At 42.8% G+C, this 24,701-nt stretch overlaps 2 protein-coding genes across 5 annotated transcripts in view; one reads left to right on the top strand and one right to left on the bottom strand.

The window, feature by feature from the left end:
* LOC139649976 (secretory phospholipase A2 receptor-like) lies at window positions 1–4,426 on the top strand. Of its 2 annotated transcripts, XM_071526498.1 has the most exons (6): window positions 1–93; window positions 180–259; window positions 522–899; window positions 1,993–2,319; window positions 2,610–2,710; window positions 2,940–4,426. In XM_071526498.1, exons 2-6 carry the CDS (start codon window positions 223–225, stop codon window positions 3,069–3,071), a joined length of 975 nt encoding a protein of 324 aa, XP_071382599.1. In that variant the 5' UTR covers window positions 1–93; window positions 180–222; the 3' UTR covers window positions 3,072–4,426. The 2 variants fall into 2 exon arrangements, with proteins under 2 accessions (XP_071382599.1, XP_071382600.1); XM_071526499.1 differs by having other exon boundaries at window positions 88–259.
* A 556-nt stretch (window positions 4,427–4,982) lies between these two features.
* The window catches only part of rhobtb4 (Rho related BTB domain containing 4), a 47,907-nt gene continuing 28,188 nt past the window's right edge, over window positions 4,983–24,701 (bottom strand). For all 3 annotated transcript variants that reach the window (XM_071526496.1, XM_071526497.1, XM_071526495.1), the window contains 8 exons: window positions 20,016–20,201; window positions 18,609–19,428; window positions 18,140–18,359; window positions 16,921–17,039; window positions 11,690–11,840; window positions 11,384–11,472; window positions 11,040–11,145; window positions 4,983–10,689 (listed from right to left, as the gene is read on the bottom strand). In XM_071526496.1, the coding sequence (XP_071382597.1) occupies window positions 10,511–10,689; window positions 11,040–11,145; window positions 11,384–11,472; window positions 11,690–11,840; window positions 16,921–17,039; window positions 18,140–18,359; window positions 18,609–19,428; window positions 20,016–20,201 (1,870 nt within the window). In that variant the 3' untranslated portion in view covers window positions 4,983–10,510. The remainder of the gene's footprint in view (window positions 10,690–11,039; window positions 11,146–11,383; window positions 11,473–11,689; window positions 11,841–16,920; window positions 17,040–18,139; window positions 18,360–18,608; window positions 19,429–20,015; window positions 20,202–24,701) is intronic.

Genomic DNA, 24,701 nt, shown 5'->3' with positions numbered 1-24,701 from the left:
GATGACAGTGGGACACTATGGACTGTAGTCAGCAGTAAGCCAGATGGGAAGTTCACCTTTTAGCTAAATTGGATTCACCTGTTTTACCCACATGTAAGTTACTTAAAGACTGGTATGCCTGCATTAGTTTTACTTAATATCAAATATGATATAAATTAATATGATGATACTTCTTGCAGGCCAATCAAAGGAGTGTTGTCTATGCTATTTTAATACCTAGCAATGGAAAATAGACTCATTCTTATCCTACAACTCTCAGGTTGGTGCCTTGGTTTTGTTTTGTTTCTTTGCCTTTTATTTGTGCATACTGCCTTTATTCCAGGTAGACGACTATAGAACTTTTAACAATTTGTTCCTAGCAATGTATCATGCTGTTGTGTGCTGTACAATTATTTTACAGTTCCCATGCCTTTTTCAGTTACATTGCTACAGTAATACTTGTGTACTGCACACAAACTATTGCTGTATTTTCCTAATTATGTTCAACGGTATATTAAGAATGTCTTGACCTTTCTTTACAGGGTTATACACCCTCACCTCCTGCTTGCCTCATAATTATAATTTTGTGAATACTCCAATGACTTGGCAAAAAGCACAGATCTACTGCAGAAAGAACCATATTGACCTGGCCACTATAGACACCATGGATGAACTGGCAATGCTTGCTAAAAGTGTTCAGCATCAATACAATGAGACAGCCTGGATAGGACTAGAGAAGAGAGACATTTCGAAGTGGCTCTGGTCTTTTTCAGACAGAGATTTCTATGGGGAGGGAGAGAGACAGTTTAGAGAATGGGGGATAGGAAATCCAAATAAATTTAACTGTGTGGCAATAAAATCTGACAGAAAGTGGTATTCTACCAACTGCAGGAAAACCCTTCCTTCCATCTGCTTTACTGGTAAGTCATTCTGCTCTTGGACTGGTGTAACGCTAGGACTCAAATATTTAATTTAAATGTTACATAAATTGGGCAGCAATGCCCTCGTCCATACATGAGACCCCGTCGTCCTGAGGTCTGTCCAGTCATAACCTTCTCCACATGATTCTGAGTGACAGAGAACTCTGATAACTCTGTGATCCAGGATTCATAGAACTGTAGTTACATCCATAACATTTAATTCTTCCTGACCATCAGAGATAGTGCTTAACACTGGATGGCTGTTACCAACACGGTCACAAGCCGGAATCAACACCCACATCACTGGGAACAGGCTGAAGGTCTTGGTAAAACAACTGCAGCCACAGCGTGGGGAGTAACTACTTTGATCCTGTTGAACTGGGCGAAGGTGCATGGCGAAACCCATGTCGCCGCTGGAATGGCACTTAACAAAGAGCACAACAAAACCATTGGACCTATGCATGGGCAATCACCTCCACAATTTACAAAGAATCTGTTTGGACAAGGCACATCCTTTCCTATGATTTCCATAACAAAACAAATGAATGCTGGAGCTGCAAATGCAAACGCTCCATTCCAAGTAATAGTTTGTTACCTAAGCATACCGAAAACACTTACCTGACTCTATACTGGATAGCAAACTAACAGTGCAAGAAGTACCTATGGTATTACCACAAAGTACTGACGAGCTAGTCTTGGACGAATCCTGCCAGATCTTTATCTCCTGTGTCTCCCCCACACTGCCTCCCTCTTAGCTTTCAGACGATCTAATGCCGAGCATGCTAATGACTCTTGGCCACTGATGCTCAGTGAAAAGACAGCGTCATCTTTGGTTGGAATGAAAACATGTATACTCTTTGCCCTTTGTGGCACATGAGACCATATCCCAGATTTGACCAATAAACACAACACAAATTATCTGTGAGAAGATTGGAGGGACAGACCTGAGGATGTTGGGGTTTTTATAGAGGGGGAGCATTGCTGGCTTATGCCATCCAAGGTTACATGTGAGTTTGTTAATATCCATTGGCTCTGGCAGTCATGAAGAGTGAAATAGAATTAATGTTTAAATCACAAATCTCTGTAATTTTAGGTAAAACACAAGTGAAATACGTGCGCAATGAACAACGGATGAAATGGAAAGATGCTCGGACATCCTGCAGGGAGAAACACACAGACCTGGCCAGTGTGAGGCACCATACAGACTATGTGGAAGTTAAGAGGATTGCCAATGGTGATGATGTGTGGATTGGCCTCTTCAGAGACATGTGGGAATGGTCAGATCAGAGTGACTCCAGCCTCAGAAAGTGGATGTCAAGAAATGACACAACAAATGGCCCATGCGCAGGTCTACTGTCCTATTCTACAGGTTATTATGAAGCTAGGGACTGCAAAGAAAGCCTTCCCTTCATCTGCCACTGTAAGACTTCAACACTTGTTTAAGTATCCTCATATCATCTATATATCTATCTATCTATCTATCTATCTTGGTAATCTATCCATAAACTACTAGATTTTACAGTAATTCATTTTGAATTGCACCTTTATTTAAGTCCCATTGAGATACAAAATCTCTTTTTTAAGGAAGACTTGAACATAGACATGGACATTGACTAGCCTAGTTCTGAATTAAATTAATTTCCAGTACATATCTCATAGTCTTAAACCATGTCTGTGAACCTGCCCCCAATCTCTCTGCTTGTTTCTCAGCCCCCTCAGTGAAGAAGCTGGTGAGAGTGAGGTTGAGCCCACAGAAATCAACTGAAATCAACTTGGATGATCCAGCTATAAAGGAGGACCTTTTACAGCAGGTGAGTTACACGTTCTCTCTGAAAGTGTCTTGGCTAGACTAATGTAAAAAATGAAAGCCAATCCAAAGAACTCTTAAAGAGGAAATCCAATATATTTGCTCACAGTGAAGTCTGACAATCAATGAGTGCATGCTGTAACAGTGTTAACTTCTATGAAATTGATTGATTCTAAGTGTAACAACGGACATACTGCAATATCAGTGAAGTGTATGAACTACATTTGGCACAGATAAAGATGAAGCTGAGGATGAAGGGGATGTCTGAGCATGTCAAACTGAGTTGGAGAATGAAGCCAGATAGAAAGGTCTTCCACAAGGAAGAGAACGTTAGGAAACCAGTAAAGACAAAGTGTGAACTCTGAATTTAAACTCTCATTTCCATGTTCCATTACACCTCAAATACCTTTCATATCTATTTTGTATGCATTTATTAATATCTAGTAGTGTCTGTAACAGCTTTACTTACACAATGTGAAATTCCCTTCAGAGAATTGTCTAGGCTGGTTTTGGTGTGGGTTTCCCCATTTGTTTTTCCTTGAACTGTGGAAACAATGGTAGATTTTATAACTGGGAATGCAATTGTGTATCATGTCCTTCAAGGTTATGTACCTTGTAGAAAGGCAGCAACCCTAATCAAATATAACTAGCTTTCTTGCTCCAAGACGGGAACCACAGTGAAAATCCAGTCACGATCATAACTTGTAATTCTACCAGTGTGATTTATCTACTACAGTGTCCATGTCATATGATGTACATTGGTAAAACCTCTCGTACTCTAAAAACTTGTATATATGAACATACTGTAAATCTGCCATGAAACGCCAATATATTACTTCTAGGCATTTTGCAGATTCAAACATACTGTAAAAGATCTAAGAAAAAATATACCAGTCTCACCGGGGCAGAGACTTAGACCTCAAATTACTACAAAACAAATGATTTAGGGTTCATAAATTCAATTCTGTATTGCTTATAATGGCTTAAATGAAGAACTACATTTCTTTGATTACAACTGAAAAATCTTGGCATTTATGGCAGGTCTATTCTATATTGTGTCATGCCCCACATGGTCTATGAATGGCCTAAACCTAATGTTTTGCATGTGTGACATTGCATCATCTTATATCACTTCACGTTTAAGTTTTTAGTGTTTGTGTAGTTGCTTAGGCTGTTCTACTATGGTTATTTTGTTGTATTGAAAAGAGAATAGATTCAGAATGTGTAGGTCTAGACCATAGTGACACCTAGTGTCTTATATGGATATGATGTTTGCCCTAACTGATTGCAAATGTAATACACCTGCATCACTTTGTAAAATGTGATAAAAGATACCGTTTGTGTCTTAGAAATAACACACTGAAGATGGCCTGAAACGTTTATGTACCTTTTCACCTGTTTAATAATTAGAGAATTACAATGGACGTTTGAGTGCTACTCCCTATTTCTTTGATGAGTTGATGAATTCAGCTCCCGGTCCTTTTGGTTGTGTACAGTTTTTGATTATTTATTATATGTAGCTCAGACTAGCATAATCATAGGGTTTCAAATGTATGTCTAGTAGTATTAACGTATGAATTAGCTTAGGTCTATGATAAATTTGAACACCATTGATTGATGGTGGACATAGCATGTATCCTTTATGTATTTATCCTTTATGCAAAATGTTTTGACTAAAATTTACAAATGAGATGTTCATTTCTAAAATGCTGCATACTATTTTTTGATTGATATTGAGGATCCTTTCAATAAAAACAAGTTTTGTCAAACAAGGACTTAAATTACCTACTTAAAAGATTGTTTTGCACTCTTTACTCAAAAGATGGTAAGAGCATACTGTTATGTGCCACAGGGCATAATGCATTTATTCTCTGCAAATAAAACATATACTGTATATAGACAAGGTTACAGTGGGACTTTGCTGTCACTGTGGATTTGCTGTGATGACTGATAGGATCTGTCAGTCTCCTGTCCCTCACTTGGTTCATCCACTCCATGACCAAATAAATCCTAAATTGAGGATTAATCCCAATATGAACCTGCTCAATAATTTGACATTAGGTAATGTGGCAGTAACTGGACATAATCCTGTAGAGGCTTTACTATCTCTACTTCCATCTAGTGCTCAAAATTAAACAATGCATGAACAATTTGTCGTCTCAAAATGGCTTAATATGGTGACTGGAGTGTGTTCTGTGGCCAAGTAGGAAAATAACAACAACATGTGAGACGACACACAAGTTCAAAAGATTAACAGAGTTTTAATAAAAGCCAGGTCAAACATCAAAATACTGAAATGGCAAAAACTTTTTTTCTACTTTTGTTTTCATTTTGTACAAATCACAGTGGTTCAAAAATATTACCTTTTTTTTTTGTTTCAAAACATTTTTTGCAACAGCAGCAAAACATTCTGATTGTTGTATATTTTTAAAAGCCCTTAATAGTTTGTGAGTGTGGTGTGCTCTTTCTTTTGCCTTTTATTATAATAAACACATTAACATGAGCAGTAAATGTTAATAAAACTTGTATGGGTCAATGGAAACAAAAGTGCATAACAATACTATACAGTATATATGACCCACTTAAAAATTACGGTATAGACCAGGGATTAATCACACCATGTCTATCTATATAATCAACTCTCCCTGTCTTGGGCCAGTCTCTGTGCATACAATCCTATGTATACAAGAGCTTAGTAGATACAATAAGGTGACCAATAATAAAGTAAGGGCTTCATTCCAGCTGGGACCACTCATATCAAAACCATACTTACAAGACTCTACTGCAAGACACTTTGGATAACAAATATCTTCAATAAAGCATAATATATATTGTTGTCACAGCTAATATCTGCCTTTAGTCAAAACAGTAGTTCACAGGTGCTGTTCCCCAATTTAAAATACAGTGACTTTAGGCATGATTGCAATATAGTAAATTGCAGCTAAATAGTGGAAGCAATGGGGTATAAGTGTTGAATTTGGCTTAGAGAGAGAGAGAGATTGAGAGAGAGAAAAAGAGAGTAACAGGAAAGATTTATTTTAATTCTGCTCAAGAAACCTGGTACGCATTTAGCACAAAAGTTGTATTAGGCTACATAATAGAAAGTGCAGGCATCTGAAAGAGTGCAAAACAAATACATCTTTAATTTAAAACTGCTGGTTTTCTTGGTCATTTCATAATTTATGTATCTGTAGCATAGCTTTATTTTGGAGGAGATAATGTAATTCGGGTAACATATTGTACTCCATGTCCAACATGTAAAACTCCATGTCTTGGGTTGGGGGATGTTTTTACTACACACCCCATAGACAGTAATGGCTTTGTGCCTGGAATATTAAGGAAACATGGGCCAATCCACAAGCACTAAGATTCAATGAAGAAAGCGGCCTAGTTCTAGTTCTAGTTTCTTGGCTTACATCATCAATTTTCAGTTGAAACCACAAGGCAGCAGTTTCAGTGCTGTAAGCCAACAGTGTGAGATTTCATCAAAGGCACAGGAAAGGAGACACCATTGACTAACAACATGGCATTCTCTCAATCACCAGGCCTCATATCAAAAACACACACTGTGAACTTTGGGACAGTCAGGCCTGCTAAAACTCTAAAAAACACCCCACCTAAATCAAATGAATAGGGAGAATGTTGAAAAGAAAAGGATGTGAAAAGAAAGAATAAGACAACCCAAATGAATGTCACAACCTAAGTAACTTTGGCCTGTAGGGGGCAGTGTGGGGCAAATATTGAGGGTTGAATAAAGCCAACAAGGTTTTATCTTGCATCTCCATCTCTCTCTGTATATAGCCTATACAGTAGTCTACCCAACCTCTAACAGAGACATGCATCATGCTGGGCCAAATTCTTTTGTGCATACAAGCATTTCAGGCCGAGCCAAAACATTCCACTTGGCTTCCAGCCATTTAGAACATTCTTAAAATATGTGAATTACAATACTTGAATTCAGTTCAAATTTCGCAGTTATGTTATGCTCTCTATTTCTAGGCCATGTGTCCAACATCTTGCCAACTTACAAGAATAAGCTTAATTGACTGTATTAGCCATAGTAACAGCATAAAAGGGACAGCTGTAACACTGTACAGCAGCAAAGGTCTAGTCCTCTGAACTAGTTTTTCAAATAGACACACTTTCCAATGTACTCCCAGCATATTATTTAAACGTATATTTAGTTGCGCTACCGTGAGCTGTGTTGAATAACACGGCTAATTAAGTAAAACTGAATTGTGCATAAAGCCACGTAGCATAAAGATGGCTACTGTAGAGTTCAATGCCAACTAGACATTAAGACATGAAGCTAGAGTCCGGTTATTCTGTCTTCAACTCAGCATCGATCAAGCTGTGGGAAAGTCTGAAAGACCTAAGTGGATATATCGTGCTACAATCATCAGGTTTGAAAACAATCTTACATAAGGAACAATTCATGCCAAGCACAGAATGGTCATAAACAACAAAAGAAAGTGCATTCCAACACTGAAAAGAGAACAAAGTGTCATTATAATGACAACGTTAGGCCACCATGCAAATTAACCACATTCCAAATTAAACCACATTCCAAAAGTGGTTGCACCCTCCCAGCACACAGGCCAGCCAGTGCTAATTATTAAAAAGCTTTTGCTTTCTTAAAGTCAGTGGTTTTGAAGTTATTCTATAGGAATCTACCTACTAGTCATATTTATGGCTACTTCTGAATCACTTGGTCAGTGGATATTTCCAACCAAGATGTGACACAGGCTTCTACATCCAAATTACTACCAATCTAGAAAACACACTAATCTAAGGCCATATGATAAGACCCACTTTCTACACTCCATAAAGAGTTTAATTCAAGGCCACTTGTCTGTGTAAAAACAAGAAGCTGGCCAAAAGATTCTCCATGAGAATTGGCTCAGAATCCCCCTCCAGGATGATGGCTGAGACTGAGTACAGCATCGCCTGAATCAATCAGACGGCTATATCATTATCGTGGCCATCATCTATCCATCATGTCAACCTTTGCAGAACCTGTCTGCAGGTTTGAACTAACAAAATTTACTGATATCTAAAAGTAGTTTTTAGTTCTGAGTAGGTTTGTGCATCTTTAAGGCATACAGACCAAGAGAACAGGCTTAATGGGTCATATCAACCATTAGTAAGACAAATCTAATGGCCATCCCTCCTGTGGGGAACTAAAAAGAGGCCATGGAAGTCCATCAAAAACTGTCCTCGACATCCTCCTCTTCTATCTTATTTCCAAAATATCCGTGAAGCAAATTCAAAATATGTAGGTTGAATGTAATGCTGACTGAGACTCCTCCACTTTCACTCCACTCTCACTCTTTTCAGAAAAGGAAGCAGCTCAATTCACACTTGGGTCTCATGAGATCCTATCTGACTTCTATTTCGGTAGCTGATGATGACTTTAACTGCGCCCATGAAGAACGGCAGAGCGCACCACATGTCTCACACAACCCATCTATCTCCTACAGTCACCTGGGTAAAGCTGAGGGGCGTAAACCCACAAATAGAACAACGTGCTAATAGAAACTCATCACCATGAAGTCTTGTTTTCACATTCAATCCTAAAGCCCAAAGAAATTAGCACCCTTATCGAGAAAATTAGAAACGCCATCATATGCAGTTATATATCAAACCATTTGTCATTTGAAACAACGACCAGAATTGCAATTTCAATCCAAAGCATTATTATGTTCCTGCTTAACAAGGAAGCTAAACAGCTCACTCTGTTTTTAAATACAACAGCAGCAAAAGTAATTACATGGTTATAACTATGTAAAATCAAAATTCTACACATTCTGAAATCAGTGACCAATTTTTAAAGTTTTAACTGAATCCTACCCACTATGAAACTGTTAGCCTTTGGAGGATGAAAAATGTAATGAATTAAAAAATATTTATTGAGTAAAACCTTACAAGGTTGGGAAAAAAATGCTCATGCGTCAAATCTGAACGTAACACCTTCTATGTGAACTTGTGAACCCTTGTCGCAGGTAAACACTAAACTGGACAGACATTTAAACTGCTAACAATAAAACTGTGTGTGTCTGCGTGTGCGTGTGTGTGTTCATGTGGACACTGTCTTATTGTGTCTTAAGCACCATTTTCAATTCCAGCAAGAGGAATGGAAGGCAATGTCCAGCAGTGACACGTTGCACCTGACACCACAGACTGAAAAAACCACCATGAGGAGGGATACAGATATTATACTGCCTCCTTTCCTCCTTTCTCCTTTATTATACTGACTCCACTTTCGCTTCACTCCTCCATCTCCTCCTGCCAAAAAAAGGGAGCAGGGAAGCAGGAATAAAGAAAGTGAGGAAAGTGGAAAAAAAAAAGAATCACAGCTTTGGTTTTCAGTATCAGGTAAAAATCAATAGGCAGGTACAAATTTGAAACGCACTAGTAACACTGTGCATGTGCTTTGCTTTTTTTAACACTCTGCAAGGATGATTAAAGTTCTACTGTTGATCTTAAAATTGAAGAAACTAGAGCGTAGAAATCACAGGCATAAAAACTCCTGTTTGCTCCTGGTGTGAGGGTTAGTGCCGGGGCCCTGAGCAGTGCTGCCCCTAGTGGTATAGGGGTGTAAAGGCAGGCTGGCTGAGGCGCTTCAACGCAACCCAGTGGTCATGGACGTCAGAAACACATTTGTTCAATACTGCATCCATCATTCCTCCGTGGCAGTGGTATCAAGTAAGGATAGCCCTCTTTACCCCCGTCATTGCTATAGAGTCGTCACTTTGAATGTCTCCGAAGTGGAATTTGGTGAATCCAACTCATCAAGGAGAGCTTGTGTCTGTGGTTTTGTGTGTGTGGTGTTGGTGGCGGGGGGCAGGGGGTGCAGGGGCAGATGATGGACACTGAGGACCATCAGGACTAGATTGGAGGCCTAGGCTGTGCTCAAACCTCCTGATTGGAGTGCCCTAACTTGCTAATGGTATTAAAGTTGTCCTTAATGGAACGAGGACGCCCAAACCAGGGCTTTACCCTAACAGTGCCATCTGATGGCAATCATCAAGGTCCTCAACACGTCCTGGGAGTAGTGTGTGTCATTTCCCCTGATGAGAGTTTTCTAGACGGCGTAAGAAAAAACAAAAAACAAAAGGTAAAATAATATAAAAATAATAATAATATTAATTACGTTGTCCAAGTCAGTTCCTGGTGATCCAGCGCTGGTTTTAGAGGGGGGTTTGGGCACGGCTCTGCATGTGCAAGCTAACAGTCTGTGTAGAAGTGAAGGCAGAGGTAACCTCCTCGCGAGGAGTTGCAGTGGTCAACGTGTAATAGTCATTAAGGTCAATGTGAAGGATGGAGACTGAGAGAGATAGAGAGCCCTTGCTCCCAGTCCAATCACTCAAAGGCTGGGACACTGTGAGCACTGGTGGAGGGATGGAGCTCTTGTGGAGGGGACAAGGGGCTGCACTGCGCTGCCAGAGGCCCTTAAAGATCAGGGTGTCTGGGAAGTAGCAAAGCACTCGACTTGGAGTATCACTTGCTCATTAAAACCACTCACACACTCACACATCGTCATACACACACACAAACCACTCACTCGAGCCCACACCGGTCACAAGCATATCAAAATGCACTCAACCACAAATTCACACACAAATATAAAGAGGCACATACATACTCCCAAGCACACCGACATTCAGGCATAGTAGCACTGACAGTCAATTATCTAATGATAGAGGGCTCAAAAGCCGACTCCTCTATATATGTTAGAGGAGGGTTATCCTGGGTGGGACGGCCCGGGTCAGGATGACGGAGCCGGGGGCGGTGGAGGGAACGTTTAGGAGACATGTGGCGAGGAGGACGGGTGTCTCCAGAAACACCAGCCCCGTTTGGTGTGCTGCTTGCGCAGGATCTCCTCCTCACGCTCCCTCTCTTTCTGAGAGCGCAGGTAGCGATCCTCCTCCTTCAGGAACCATACAGGAGGCCAGCGCTGCTTCTCAAAGTGCCTCTGGTTCTCTACACACAGGGAGAGAGAGAGAGAGAGATAAAGGGGAAAAAAAAGATAAAGCATTTCAGATTTTAAAAAAAAATATGAAGAACTTCAGACGTCATATACAGATGTGAAAGGAAGAGTAGACGGGGAGAGCCCACTTCCTACAAGAGGAAACAGGTTGAACAATGAGGAATGATTTACTAATAATGTAATAAAAAAGCAACATAGAGAAACAACTAAAACATGACTGCAATGAGGGTTTGAGGAACTACTAGAGTGGAGGATGAGGGGTGACTGAGAGTGGCAGCAGCTGTCAGAGGGAAGGAGGCAGATACAGTGTCAAGGCCAAGAGGGAGAGAAGAGGAGCCTGTACCTGGAGACATGGCCTTCATGTCTTTGGGAAACTTGCGGCAGATGCTATTATAATTAGTGCAGATGTGGTGGAGACACCAAGCTGATAGTTGCTTGGCATTGTGGAACTACAGAGGGTAAAATGGAGAAAAAAAGAGGAGAAATTAGCATTTATTTCAACTGTCAAAGAAGAGGCAAGTCAGAGATAAATTAACACAAACAGATTAAGATCAACTTTTATAAAAATGTATCAATAGGGAATTGCCATTCGTCTGTTTAATATACTCCATGTCTATTCCTGTGTTAGGTTGATTCATAAAAAAATACAGTTATTTTAAGAACAAAGGTAAATTTGCAGTGACAGACCTGTGCCAGCTCCAGGTAAGCCAACACCTGTCCATCAATGTCCGTTCCTTTCATTGCCTGCTGGAGCAGCTCATCCACAGCATGCTGTTCTGAAGGTGGCACACAATGCACACGGCCATGTCAGCATCTACTGTTTACACTCACCAAGCACTGTGACATGACCCTGACATGACTCACTATACATACAGTCACTCATGGTGTCAGCGATAAAAAGCTCTTCAGGGTTAAAACTCTATCAAATCCCTATTCTCAGAACAAGGCACCACAGTGGGTAAGATGGACATTTCCAGTGCTGTAGATCCCTACCTGTGAGGGCGACAAGGCGCGGCAAACAAAGACGGTTGGCCAGGACAATTAGTTCCATGGGCTCCAAACCGGGACAGGGCGTCAGCAGGCCACAGTACAGGAATTCCAGCACCCCACGCATACAGGCACTACTGGTGTTGGGAATGGACACCTGGAAATGGCCAGATTGAGAGACAACAGGAAAAATGTGACGGGAAGAAAGGCTGAGATACTACATGCTAGGGATAAAAGTATCCATGAATATTTATGCACATATGGCTCAATATCTAGATATTAGCATACTTCAATTTTTACCAAGTCTCATTCACTCAAAAAAGACAATGGTGGACATTGCAAATGGCACTGAGAAACAATAGACAAGGAGCACAGCAGGAGAGGGATGAGAAAATCTTCACAACTCAGGATATTACCTCACTTATACAGTATGTATAATGCCCAGCAAAGGGAGGGGTCAAATAAAGACAGGGAAGCACTGCAGTGGGGGTTCGGACGTAAAGGGCAGATAGCATACAGTTCCGGTCGACTTCCCTTTGATCTGGGCTCAGATGAAAGCACGGTCTGCTACTGATGTGAGCAATGTGGCTAACGCTAACTCAAAGCCCACTCAGAATAGCCCCGCTACACTGGGCACAGTGGGATGCATCAGAGCTAGATTCAGAGCAATTTGAGAAATGAGGCTGTATGAATGGTCTCTTAAGGGACGGACAGTGCATTAACATAATGATGACAAGGGCAAACATTCACACATCACCACAGGGGCCACGGGGGCAGTGGGGCAGCAGAATGGCTTTCAGGTAAGCCAAACTAATAAAGGAAAGGCTGATGGTTTGATCCGTGGCATGGACAGAAGGGTTTATTCCCACTGTGAGCTGGTGACTTGAAGATGACTGGTATTACATCTACAGTATCCTTCAACACTGCTGCGGTGCCCCTTAGCAAGGCACTGTGTCCAGGGGTGCTTCCCTGCAGGTGACCTCGGCCTCTCTGAAACTATGTCAACTACATGTCAGGCATCCTGCATGAGGCAGAACTTTCTTCAAAAAGTATGTTGCAAATCATGACAGTACAATCACTTCCTCTCTTTTCATCTATTCAGGACTCTTCACATCTATGTTCCGTAAGTTTAATGTCCTTATACTCCCATTATGCGCTGAATTGATCTATGAAGGCAGAACGTACCTGTAGCTCTACCCAATAAGACTATGTGTCCCTAGTGATGGCTGGGCCATTCTACTAAATGAGCCACACCTCCAAGCATGCACACTTCAGAATGTTTAACATCAGGGCCATGAATGATTCCGCGCCTAAATCACAGTCTGAAACCCCCTGCAACAACCTCTAGATGTCGCCATACTCTCAGCGAGACTAACCTGAGGCACCTTGACTAAAAAGGTCATGCTGCTTTTCAATGTAAACCTATATTTCATCCTAGTTAGTTAAATAAATAAATGCACACAAATGAGCAAGACCTTTTTATGAGCCTAATTACTATGAGTCAGGTCAATAGCAATGCAGATGCAGGTTATGTAGCCTAAGCCCAGGAAGGGAGGTAAATGATAACACTGATGACCTGAGCCCTCCAGGAGAGCTCACTGTACCCACTGAGGTGCTCTTCAACCTACACTCCCATCACCAATTAGGAGAATGTCAGCTTGGCGCGACCTCTCGTTACGGCTGAAAAGTCACAACACAGAGACACGGGTGGTCTCTCGAGCTAAAAGCCCCAGCTGGGCCCAGGGAGCATTAATGAGTGGACACAGTCACAGTGACGGGACATTTATGGATGTTGACACAGTCAGGGACAAACAGGGGCCAGTTAGCTGTACAATTTTCAACTGTCCTCCTCCGGTATCCTCTTTGCTTTATCAGTTTGGACTACCAGAGGTCAGTAACAAGTCTAGTGTAAGTTTAGTTTGCACAGTGATAGAGCACAGATGCAGAGTGATAAAAAAACGATAAGAAATGATAATATAAAAAAGCAATGCAATCAGTAATCTGTTCAGGTGAGATAAAACCCCTCATGGAGCTTGTAAAAACCAGAAAATTAAAGAAATAAAGATGCCAGGAGGGGAAATTACAAAATAGTCAACGCTTAAAATAAATGTGGGTGAGGCGAAAGCAGTGAAAGTTTCACATCATGTACCCGCCATCACAATAAGGAACCAAGTATAAGAGAATGGCCTCATCAGCCCTTATTCTAACTAAGAAGTAAGGGTAAAAAGATTGGAGGAATGGAAGAAAATGGAGAATGTAACAGGCCCTCATGTTTAACAGAGACACACACTGAACACAAAACCACAGACACACACCGAGAACATAATCCAGTGGTGTACCATGACACGCTCCATGGCTGACAATGGTCAGGTGTATAACTCCCTACACAGAGGTCAAACCTCAAAACATGTGTCATTTGACTACTACACCAAAGATAATACCTATTTTTGCATTTAAACTCTGGATACAGTTTAACTGTGACATATTGTTCATGGAGTTTTTCCACAAACATGCTTATTGTATTCAGTGTTTTGCAATTGGTTGATTCAGAGAAGCTTAGTGACTGAAAGACATATCAGTTTTAATGCTATTCTGCAAGAACACTCTGGTTCCCAACTGTGGAACTAGAATAGCCATGCTATCACACAACAGCATGAACACTGAAAAGCGTGAGCCTAAAAATACTGCGAGGGAAGCGAGAGAGGAGCGTGGCGAGAATACAGAAGGTGTGAGTGAAAATAGATGGAACAGCGCTGGCTGATCACATGCTGGAGCGCACATAGTGGCCAAAATAAATGACACTTATTATATAATTTGATCATACCACGTGTGTATAAAGTTCTTTAGATGTAGAATTGGAGAAACTTTACAAGTTAAAATCCATCGCAGTGATTGGGCGATGAGTCACTTGACGTCACTATCCGTGCCTGAAGCAGAAGGCTTGTTAATCCATTTTTAGGGGCCACTTTTCATTAGACCCCATTCACTATTTGATTTCCACTTCTTTTTTTAAACCTCCAACCTCCAAATCGCTCAGAGTTATTTCCTCCTGTATTGATTCCCTTTTAGAGTACATGAATAGAACAAGACCGTCTGCTCTCTCAAGACTGCGCACAAGCCATTGTGTCCAGCTCTAAAACCTCTGCTTCTTTTGAAATGCCAGTGTTAAGTGCTTCATCAAGTGTTTCTGCTCAGTTCTATTGAGACAGCTTCTCAAACTAGCCAGGCATTTATCCAGGAAGATGTACTGTATGCCTGAGAGAAAGATATATAGCCAGCCAATGCCATGACAATTCCACTTGCAAAGTGTGCGTCAGTGACATTTGCACAGCGCACAATCAGAGCCACATCTGTGCCTCTCAGGAGGGGAGACTGTCAAAGCCAGCAGGGAAATAAGGGAACCGGAGCTTTTGGTTTGAGGGTGTAATCAAACTCACAAACTAGCACCGCACAAGCTCTTCAGCATCAGAAAAATGCAAATACACTTACATGCACGCACAAGCACACACTCGGGCTCATGATCGTAAATGCTGACGGCGTCACGGCTTCATTGTCCAGTCAGTCTTTGAGGCTTTGTTTCAAGGGCACCTGCCTACCGCACTGTGCCAGCATCATGCCATAAACAATGCCACAATAGACACAAGCATGAACCATTCAGAGTAACCATAGACACTGGCGGGCCATCAGCAATAAACACTGCGCTCCCCTCACTGTTGCTGATGTCCTGTTTTCACCACCGTCCACAATAGCCGAAACAGGCTTTTTCTCTACCCACTCACATGGTGTGTTCTGGAATAAAATACTAACCCTGTGGAAACACAAAATACATAATCGTTTTTCTTTTCCAGGTCTACCCAAAATTAAATTTTGTTTCAACTTGCCTCCTATAATTTCATTCTTTACATCTTAACTGAATACAAGACGCTTGTACTCTCCGTCTCTCTCTCTCTCTCTCTTTCTCTCTCTCTCTCTCTCCCTCTCTGTCCATCCATCTATCCGGATAGCAACCTGTTTGCTAGGAGTATACTTCCCTTCCCTCTGAGGGCCTAAATCTGCGTAACCTAACCCCGCTGAGCTTGAAAGTAACTGTACCCCAGGGGATCTGATTCTCCGACACAGCCCAGGGAGCCTCGGCCAAAGGACAGCCAGAGACAGGAACTCCCTCTCTGGGCGGGTCAGGTCCGGTCCACAGGCACTGCCCCGGGACGAGCACCGGAGGTCCAGAACCTGAGCCTCAAGAGAGAGCGGGCCTGGGGTAACCGGACCCGCCACATGGGGAATGCTGACCTGGATAGAGGGACTCTTCTGAGCTATGGTAAAGACTTCAGACAGGTTACTGCCACATCCTCATTCTGCTGTGAGTGATAGGCTAGAGCTCTGTACTGTACTGCGTCACATAAATGTGGCAATGTTTATAAGTAGAGGACGTTTTTAACAAACTGGCAGTATAACACTAATGTAAACACAAGCTGATAGATTTTGTTTTATTACCTAAACTCAAGATTACATTCATATGAAGTAAGAACTTCATATGTACTTCAAAGGCTGATAGGGATGTAACTGCTAATAAAAGACCAGACTCAAGGCCCAGTATCTCTGGTTTGCGCAATGACTAAGAACAGGAAATCACACGGCCCAACAGGAAGTCCCAACATGAGTAGGTTCCTGCGGCTTGAACCGTGTCTGAGAGACAGAAATGTGTGTGTATGTATGTGCATTCCTCTGTGGGAACCTTCTATATGTATGTGCTCATTATGTGTGCAAGGCCTTAGGGGGCTTGGTAATTGTTGAGCTTTCAACACATCTGCAGGTGAAGCGACGGTTTGTAGGTCACTCAGATGACAAGCCTTAAACAAGTCTGCACCACTCCTCAGCTGTACACCCCCACCTTCCAGACACAGTGACAGCACACGCACTGACACTATGCAAGCGTCTGTACAAACAGTCATCAAGACAACACACTTCCAACCCAATAAACCTTATCTGAGTAACCCGTTTACCGTAACCCCATTTATTGATTCTGTTATCTGACGTTACTGCTCAGTGCTGATAAGACTTGAGTACAGGTGTAGGATTACGTTGCCCCTCGAGGCTGACCTGGGGTTAGTGTAAATTCACCAAAATTAGTTAAGGTTAGGATTCAGGTCAAGGGAACTGAATCCCTCCTCAGCACTTAAGGGTAACTCCATCCCCGAGCTGTTCCCGGTGTCTTTTCCTCCCTTCGGTCTTCAACTCACCTCCTCAATGTAGCTCTCCATGAAGGAGCCACGGAACATGGCGGCCATCCAGTCACAGCTGGAGATGAGCAGGGGCTTGTGGGCCGGGAGGTAGCCATCGTCCAGGCGGAACACCACATCTAAAACCGGGGTGGGAAAAGAGCATTCATCTCGTGGCGTGCCACAGAAGCCCAAGCTACAGAGGGGGGAAGACAGACAGGACAGACAGGACAGACATCCAGACATACACACACAGGCAGACAGAAGGCCAGACAGACACACACAGAGACATAGACACAGGTAGACAGACAGAGAGATAAATTGACAGAAAGACAGAACGGCTTTCGACACAGAGTAAGGGAAGAAGAGCTGTGGACGCTACGAAACAGACACAGGGTAGCAGGTCATGGAGGGATTCCTGTATGAACTCTGGACTACTGCTGCGGTAGGGGAAGTGGCCATAGGGAACAAAGCAACTATGCTAGTGTAATGATGTTGTAATGGGTTGCATTTGAAAGCACAGGATTATATCTATCTTTAGGTCAATCATTGAGTTATTTCAATAACTAAGAGAAGCAGTGCAGTTCAGACAACTGTGATAAATGTATCTAAATAATCTATATAATCTCTTAAAAGCATTCATTTTGTTAGAGACAGATTCCCATGGTTATTAACACGAAGACAACATAGGCAGTATGAAAAGAGTTGAATGTGAGACAGGCTTTTTTTCAGAGATGGCGGATGTCTGGCATTTGGCTGCAAATGCTGCGAAAACATGCATACACAACAGCTTAGGGGGGGCAGACAACAAGACATAAACACACAGACACAAGAAACACACAAGTATGGACACAAAAAGACACAGAACAGACTGAAAAGACTGACTCCAAACAGCACAACAGATAGTCATCAAGTCATTTGATGACAATAACAAGACTTCAGAATACACATAAACCACTACACACAAAATTGCATATTTTCTAACAAATATACAAGGGTAAATTTATGATCAAATGTACACAATGTGTACATTTCAAGAGACTGAATTGAAAATGCTCGGAATGAACAAAATCCTCTCTCTCTCTCATTTTCACTCCTCCTCATCTTCCCACCATCTCCGACTCTTCCCTCTCTCACACACACACGCACACACTAAGTAATGCATACATGAAAAACATCTACAATGACACTGATGCTATTGGAAATACTGATGTACTGGTGGATTGGCACAGTAGTTTACCAGCAAAGGTCCCTTTATTGAGACACTCCTTGATGCGGTTGGCCCTGCGGACGTGGAAAGCCTTGGTGATCTCCTGGTTCATGAAGCTCTCTCTGTTCAGGACATTGGCCACCATCATCCGCAGGTCAAACACCTCAAGCAGTTCAGCAATGGTGGCCACCTGCATCAGGTCCCCTCGGCCCTCGTCCAGGCTGCCTGTATACAGGTACTGCAGCACCGCCTGGGACCAGAGAAAATCAGTACATCAAATAAATGCTTATAAATGCAAATAAAAGTGTACGTTTTATTCAGTTCAGTGCAACTATGAAAATAACACAATGCAATGTTAAAATGATGCCATGATAGTAGCCTGTTGCAATGATGCTGATCATTTTTGCCATTCACTTCAATACAATCATTCTCATCAGCTCTAATATCCCCTATCATGTTTAACAATGTTTAATAATTTCAGGGCTGTCAAGTCCATCACCTGGAATGGTTCTTCCTGTATAAGTGCATCCATGGCCACCACAGTCATGAGTCGTGGCCGTCCAGTCATGGGGTCATCAACATGCTCCAGACACACACTCAGGAAGCCCCTTCCCCATCCTGAAAGTGCACGGCCAGTCCCCAAGGCTCCCACGGAGCACATGGCTCGAGAGGGGAGGGCATTATCACTCTGGGAAGTTCTCAGGGAGCCCTGCTGGGGCAGCAGGGGTCGGTTCAGCCCCCGCACTCCTGCATCTACCCCGTCTTTATCAATGTCCAGGCTCTTAGTGCGCCCAGCTTGCTCCTTGGCTCCTCTCCTGCTCTGCTCATCTTCGTCTCCGCTCTCAGAGTGCTCCTCGCTCTCCTGTTCATCCCCCCGTGGCCCTGCAGATGAACCACCAAGATCGAGGGTGAAGAGGTCATAGAACTTGGAGCAGGAAGTGGCCAGGTAGACTTTGTGTGCGAAGACGCGCGTGGTGCCACCCTGCAGGAGGAAGAGAACATCTGCGCACAGCGGCTGGCAGAAGAGGGAGTCAGGAGCCTCGCCGTCTGTGGGAGGAGGGTCTGGGATGCCCACTATGGGGCGTGGGGGGCGGGGAGGCAGGAAAGGCGCCTGGAGGAGGGGCCTCTGGACCTTCTTCAGGTGGGACTTCCAGAACTGCAGGTGACGACGGGAGATGAGGGCAGCTCGGATGGCATTGTCAAAAACATCTTTGACTCCAAACTGGGCGACGATGCTGGTCTCATAGTAGGGAATGCCAAGTTCCTTAGCCACCTCATGGCCCCTCTCTGGGGGAAGGATGTCTGTAGGTTTGATGGGTCTGTGGATCAGGAGGAGATAATGATAATGATACTAATAATGTTCAGATAAAAACTGGAAAACCATCAGCTAGTAAGTATAAGCAAGTTGGGTGTGTGGGGAAGGAGGAGGCGAGTCCGTCAGTAATACCAGAAATCAACACAAAAGCAAGACAATTACTGTATGTAGCTGAATACTTGTGAATTACTATTGATACTCATTTTTATAAAGCTGACCTACATTTCATAGATATGCATTGACGTACAGTAATGCATGTGAAATTTTTCACAAGTAGACAATAAAATACATAGCAGCACACTGCTTGGTTGGTTAAAAATGGCACAACCGCCTTACGGGTTTTGCTTGACAACATCAGAATGCACAATCAGAATAGGCCAATCATTGGTAGGCCAACTCAAATGTCATATTTAGAGTGATTATCAGCCGACAGTCAGTTCAGTTCAGTTACCATTATGCTGCTGTTACCGCTCAGTATCTGACTGATTATAACAACCCAACATGCAATTCTATGTGAATGCCACCTCCTTGCATATTCTGTCTGCATTTGTCTGTCTACACTATCAATGGCAGACGTAAACGGGGTCTCACTTGGCTAGGGGTCGTCGTGCACGGTTAACAGCATCCAGGTCAGCGTAGCGCAGATCCAGCTGGCAACCAACCAGGATGATGGGGGTCCGGGGACAGAAGTGCTTGATCTCCGGGAACCACATGGTGCGAACGTGGCGCAGGGAGTTTGGGTTGGCCAGAGAGAAGCACAGCACCACCACATCAGACCTAGAGAGGAGGGAGAGGCAAATAGCAAGAGAGAAAGAGAGAGAGAGACAGAGGATATCAATGATATTGTTCATTTCAACCACTTATGACTAAACAGAGATCAATGTACAGTATGAGACGAGAAAGAGAGAACAAAGAGAGAGGAGGAGAGATGATACGTTGGGTCATGAAACAGAGAGAATAGAGAAGAGAGATACTGAAACGGACTGACAGACACACAGAAGAGGGAGAGATGACAGCGGAGAGAAGACAGGCAGTCTTTGAGGGAGTGGAGGGGACAGAAAAGAGAGAAGGGAAAGAGAAGGGTCAGTACTGAGTCACTGAACATCTTGTCAGTTTATGTTAAAACATGTATGTGCATAGAAGAAGCTTGTTCAACTGCTGCAAGGCATTGTGGGGGCATGAACAGTGCCACTGAGCAAGCTGTGAGGTGGGGTCACAAGGTTGGTGTCTGTGTGTGTGTGTGTGTGTGTGTGTGTGTGTGTGTGCCAGTCTGTGGGCCTCCAGGGCTGGTGATCTGTGTAGCCCCTGTCTTTCTCTCTCTTACGTAAATCTCCCTAAGCCCCCCAAGGCTACATGGGCCACAAAGAGAAGGCTAAGAATAGATCAGGATACACACACACACACACACACACACACACACACACACACACACACACACACACACATGCACACACACATGCACACTCACATTCACACACACAAATTCATTTCCTCAGCTGATGTGTTAGAGCAAGCAGACAGCAGCACTTACGGCTGTTCTCTAGTGCTGATGTTTCTGTGGCATGGCTATGACAGGCCAGTGAGTGTGTGTGTGTGTGTCTGTGTCTAAGTAATGTTTGATAGAGCTCTGTGTCACTGAGACAGATCAGTTAGCACCAGCACAATGCTTACAGTGCAAGAACCAACAACTCCTACATGTCCTGCTTCTCAAAACAACACAGGGCATTAGACCCTAGCATCTGTGGGTTACTAGATTAGGCCTATGTTACATTAGCGGTACATAGAAACCATTACTAATAGCCTACTGATGATGAAATGGAGAGCTAACATGTGTGTGTGTCAGTTTTAAACAATGTAACATCGTTGCGCATATTGAAACAGAAAATGATTAGAAAAAACAAATGAACCAACAAGTAACTACAGTAAACATGTAGCCCCAACGAATGATGAAGTATGTCACCTTGTTTTGAGATGCAATTGTAGTTCCCCCTTGAGCCAATCAGTCTAATTTTGAATGCTGTAATGCAGCAGTGAACATGCATCATTTCCCCAACTTTTGTCAGAATCGCATCAGAGCTATCTGAGATATTGTGTGTGACAAATGGATGAGCGAACAAATGATGCAGTGCCCACCCCCCTTGGGCTGACCAGTGTCATTTTAAAAATGCCACAATGGAGCAAAGAGACACATCATTTCCTTAAGTTTCATGAAAATCTGATCAGTGGCATCCAACAATCAAACAAACATTGTAGCACCCCCCTTAGGCCAATTAGTGTTATTTTGAAAATGCTGAAATGGAGCAAAGACACGCATCATTCCCCGAAGTTTCGTAAAAATCTGTTCAGTGGCGCCTGAGATATTGTGTGTGAGGGACAGATGGATGGAGAGACCGACGGACAAACTGGGCAAACCGATCCATAGTCCCTCCCCTGAGTTCATTGTGGGGGAAAATTAAACATCAGAGATATTCAGATGCAAACCAGAAGATTTGAGGTACTTCAATAGATCCTGGGCTAAAGAGCTTGCCAACTGCATTACACACCACTTAAACACCTCTTACATTTCCCTGGGGGAAAATACCTCTGCTCCAGCAGCAAACATGGTCGATTTACTGAGCAGACAAAGAACTACACTGTAAAAAAAAACTGTGTATTAGCTAGTCATTTAATCTAGTATTTAGTCTTAAAGTCTTACTTTTCTTCAGGCAAGTGAAAAAAAAGCTCACTTGTTTTAGGAAAATGCAACGTGGTTATAAGTGCTAAATGATTTATGAAGATGTACACTAAATCAAATGACTTGTTAAGATGGGCATTTTTTGCAGTGTACACACAGGTTCCATAGTCCATCTTTACTTCCACTAATGTAACCTCGCGAAAGCCACCACTCCCCCCAGTCAGACATAACATACACTACCGAATCATTACATCACAGCGCACACACACACACACACACACACACACACACACACAAACACACAGGAATTCACATTAGCACTATGTCAAAGGCTCATTACCATGGCTGTTTGAAATGTTATGAGTGTACGTGCCTTCACTCTCGTAGCTAAGGCTGGGTCACTGTGTGTCGGCTGGTGTGTGTATATGTGCGTACATGCATGTCAATGTTAATGTGCACGTATGTTTATTTACAAATGGATTTATGCAAGCACAAGGGTGTGGAGTTTGCTTGTACATCATCTCATCTTTGAGCTTAATAATACAGGTATGAACTTGATACATCTGTGTGAAACAGCAGATGTGAGTCAAATGAGGCAAACAGACTGATCCGCATTGGTGGTTTTTGCAGTCTACTGTGTTCTCGGACAATAATCTACCACCTGCACTGATATATAATAAGTATCTGTGCCAGTGACTGTTTTTATCATGTTTTGTGTGTGTGTGTGTGTGTGTGTGTGTGGTGGATCAGTAGATCCAAACTCCAAAGGTCATTGGTTGGGCCAGATTATGTAAGGACAGACACACATGCACACACACACACACACCCACACACACACAGTAGAAATCTCCAAAATACTGAGTCAGACTTTCCGTTGCAATTAAGAAATTAAGAGGTATCATGCAGGCGTCTAAATCACTCTGCTATCACTCATCCTGGCATAACACTGCTCATTAATTCTGTCACAACAATATTATAACACGTTAATAAAATGCTAGTAAAACTTGTTTACTAGCACAGTGTTCTATTCAATAAATAAATAAATCATAGATCTAATGTCAGTGTAGCCAAACATCTGACCCTATCATATGTCCAATCCCACAAAAAGAAAAAAGAAAAAAAAGATGGCTAAAAAATAGATGGATAGGTTGGGTTCAAATCATTACAGCATTATTTTGTTTATTTAGCCAGACAAGAAAATCAGATGTGTATTTTTAGGAAATTTTGGCGACTGAATAAATGAAGTTGGGGCTGACTCAGGTTAAGTTTGGCTTAGCCTATTTTCAGGCTGAAATTGTTTGCCCGACCAGAAAGTTCCACTCATAAGAAAGCATGTGACAGTCTGGGCATTTCTGACCATCTGATGTTTCAAGTTTTTATATCAACAAAAGGCCATGGATTGGAAGAAGGTGTGGAGAGTGTGGAGGAGTAGAAAAGCACAGAGGGCATAGAGGAGGCTAATGATTGTGGAGCGTGGTTGAGCAAGTGAGGGGTGGGGTGGGCTGGGGTGGGGGGTATAGGGAAGAGGAGGTGGAGGAGGGTGAGGCTTAGGGTGCAGTCAGCTGATAGACACAGCGCCAAGTGAGGTTGAGGTGAATGGGTGGATGAAGGGAGGAGGAGGAGGAGGGGATGTTGATGCCTGGAGCTGCAGAAGCCGGGGAGGCAGGCAGGCAGAGAACAGCTGAGCTGGCACTGTGTCTATCAGCTGACTGCAGGCTGACTGAGCATACAGGACATGCAGACGGACACACACACACACACACACACACACACACACACACCTCATAACAAACACAAACAGAAAAAGACATACTGTACCAATGTACACATGCAAAGAGAGCGTGAGAACAAGACAGAGGGGAGGAGCTCTGAGTCACAAGCTGAAGTACATGCAACCTACAAACGCACACACACAGTCTGTCATGCCGATACACTTGCAGAAAGTGACAGGGTGACCTGTTACACAAACAAAGTGCATCCACCCACCCTTGAGAGAACGGACAGCTTGCACAGTTTGGTGTGTGCATGCACGTGTGTTTTTGTGTGTGTGTGGATGTGTGTGTAAGTCCTGCTGCCTGATTGTGGGTCAGGACTATGTAAGAGGCTCATTAAAAGATGAAAGTTCCGGGTAAAATGGATATAGTGACGGATAGAGGGATAGAGAGATAGAGGGATAGACAGACAGAGGGATAGAAAGTAAGAGGGATAGAGCGATGATCCAATCATGTCTAGTAGAGGAAGGATATAACAGCCAGAGGGCAGAGTTCAACTGAAAAGCATGTCAGATGGATTAGACATAAACAGAAGCAAGCAGCACGATTTTGAGTTAGTAAATGTTATGTGGGTGTGTTTGTGTTTGTGTTTGAGATTAGCGCTAAGTTACAGTACATTCTCCTGAACTAGCCTGTGCTGAATTTGGGCAGATATTAGCTGAGGAAAACTGTGTCAATCCCTTACCAATTACACAGCCAAGACGACGCAATTTCTTGGTTGCACCAAATTAACCGTGACCTGTGGTTTTATGTTCTCCAAAGTGGCAAGTGTTGCAAGGTGTGTGTAGTCAGCCAGCAATTGAGTTATTAGGTCAGTAACCAAGTTCTGGC

This window comes from Centroberyx affinis, unplaced genomic scaffold, assembly GCF_046629955.1.
Source record: "Centroberyx affinis isolate AG114_WGS23_722 - 3 ecotype Tasmania unplaced genomic scaffold, CSIRO-AGI_Caff_v1 ptg001415l_1, whole genome shotgun sequence".
Lineage (NCBI taxonomy): Eukaryota > Metazoa > Chordata > Actinopteri > Beryciformes > Berycidae > Centroberyx > Centroberyx affinis.
This window is presented reverse-complemented; position numbering and strand designations above follow the sequence as displayed.

Coding starts and splice junctions, on each gene's coding strand:
- LOC139649976 (XM_071526498.1), top strand. CDS start 223: ATGGAAAATAGACTCATTCTTATCCTACAACTCTCAG. Junction 900..1,992: donor TCCTTCCATCTGCTTTACTG/GTAAGTCATTCT, acceptor CTGTAATTTTAG/GTAAAACACAAGTGAAATAC. Junction 2,320..2,609: donor CCTTCCCTTCATCTGCCACT/GTAAGACTTCAA, acceptor CTTGTTTCTCAG/CCCCCTCAGTGAAGAAGCTG.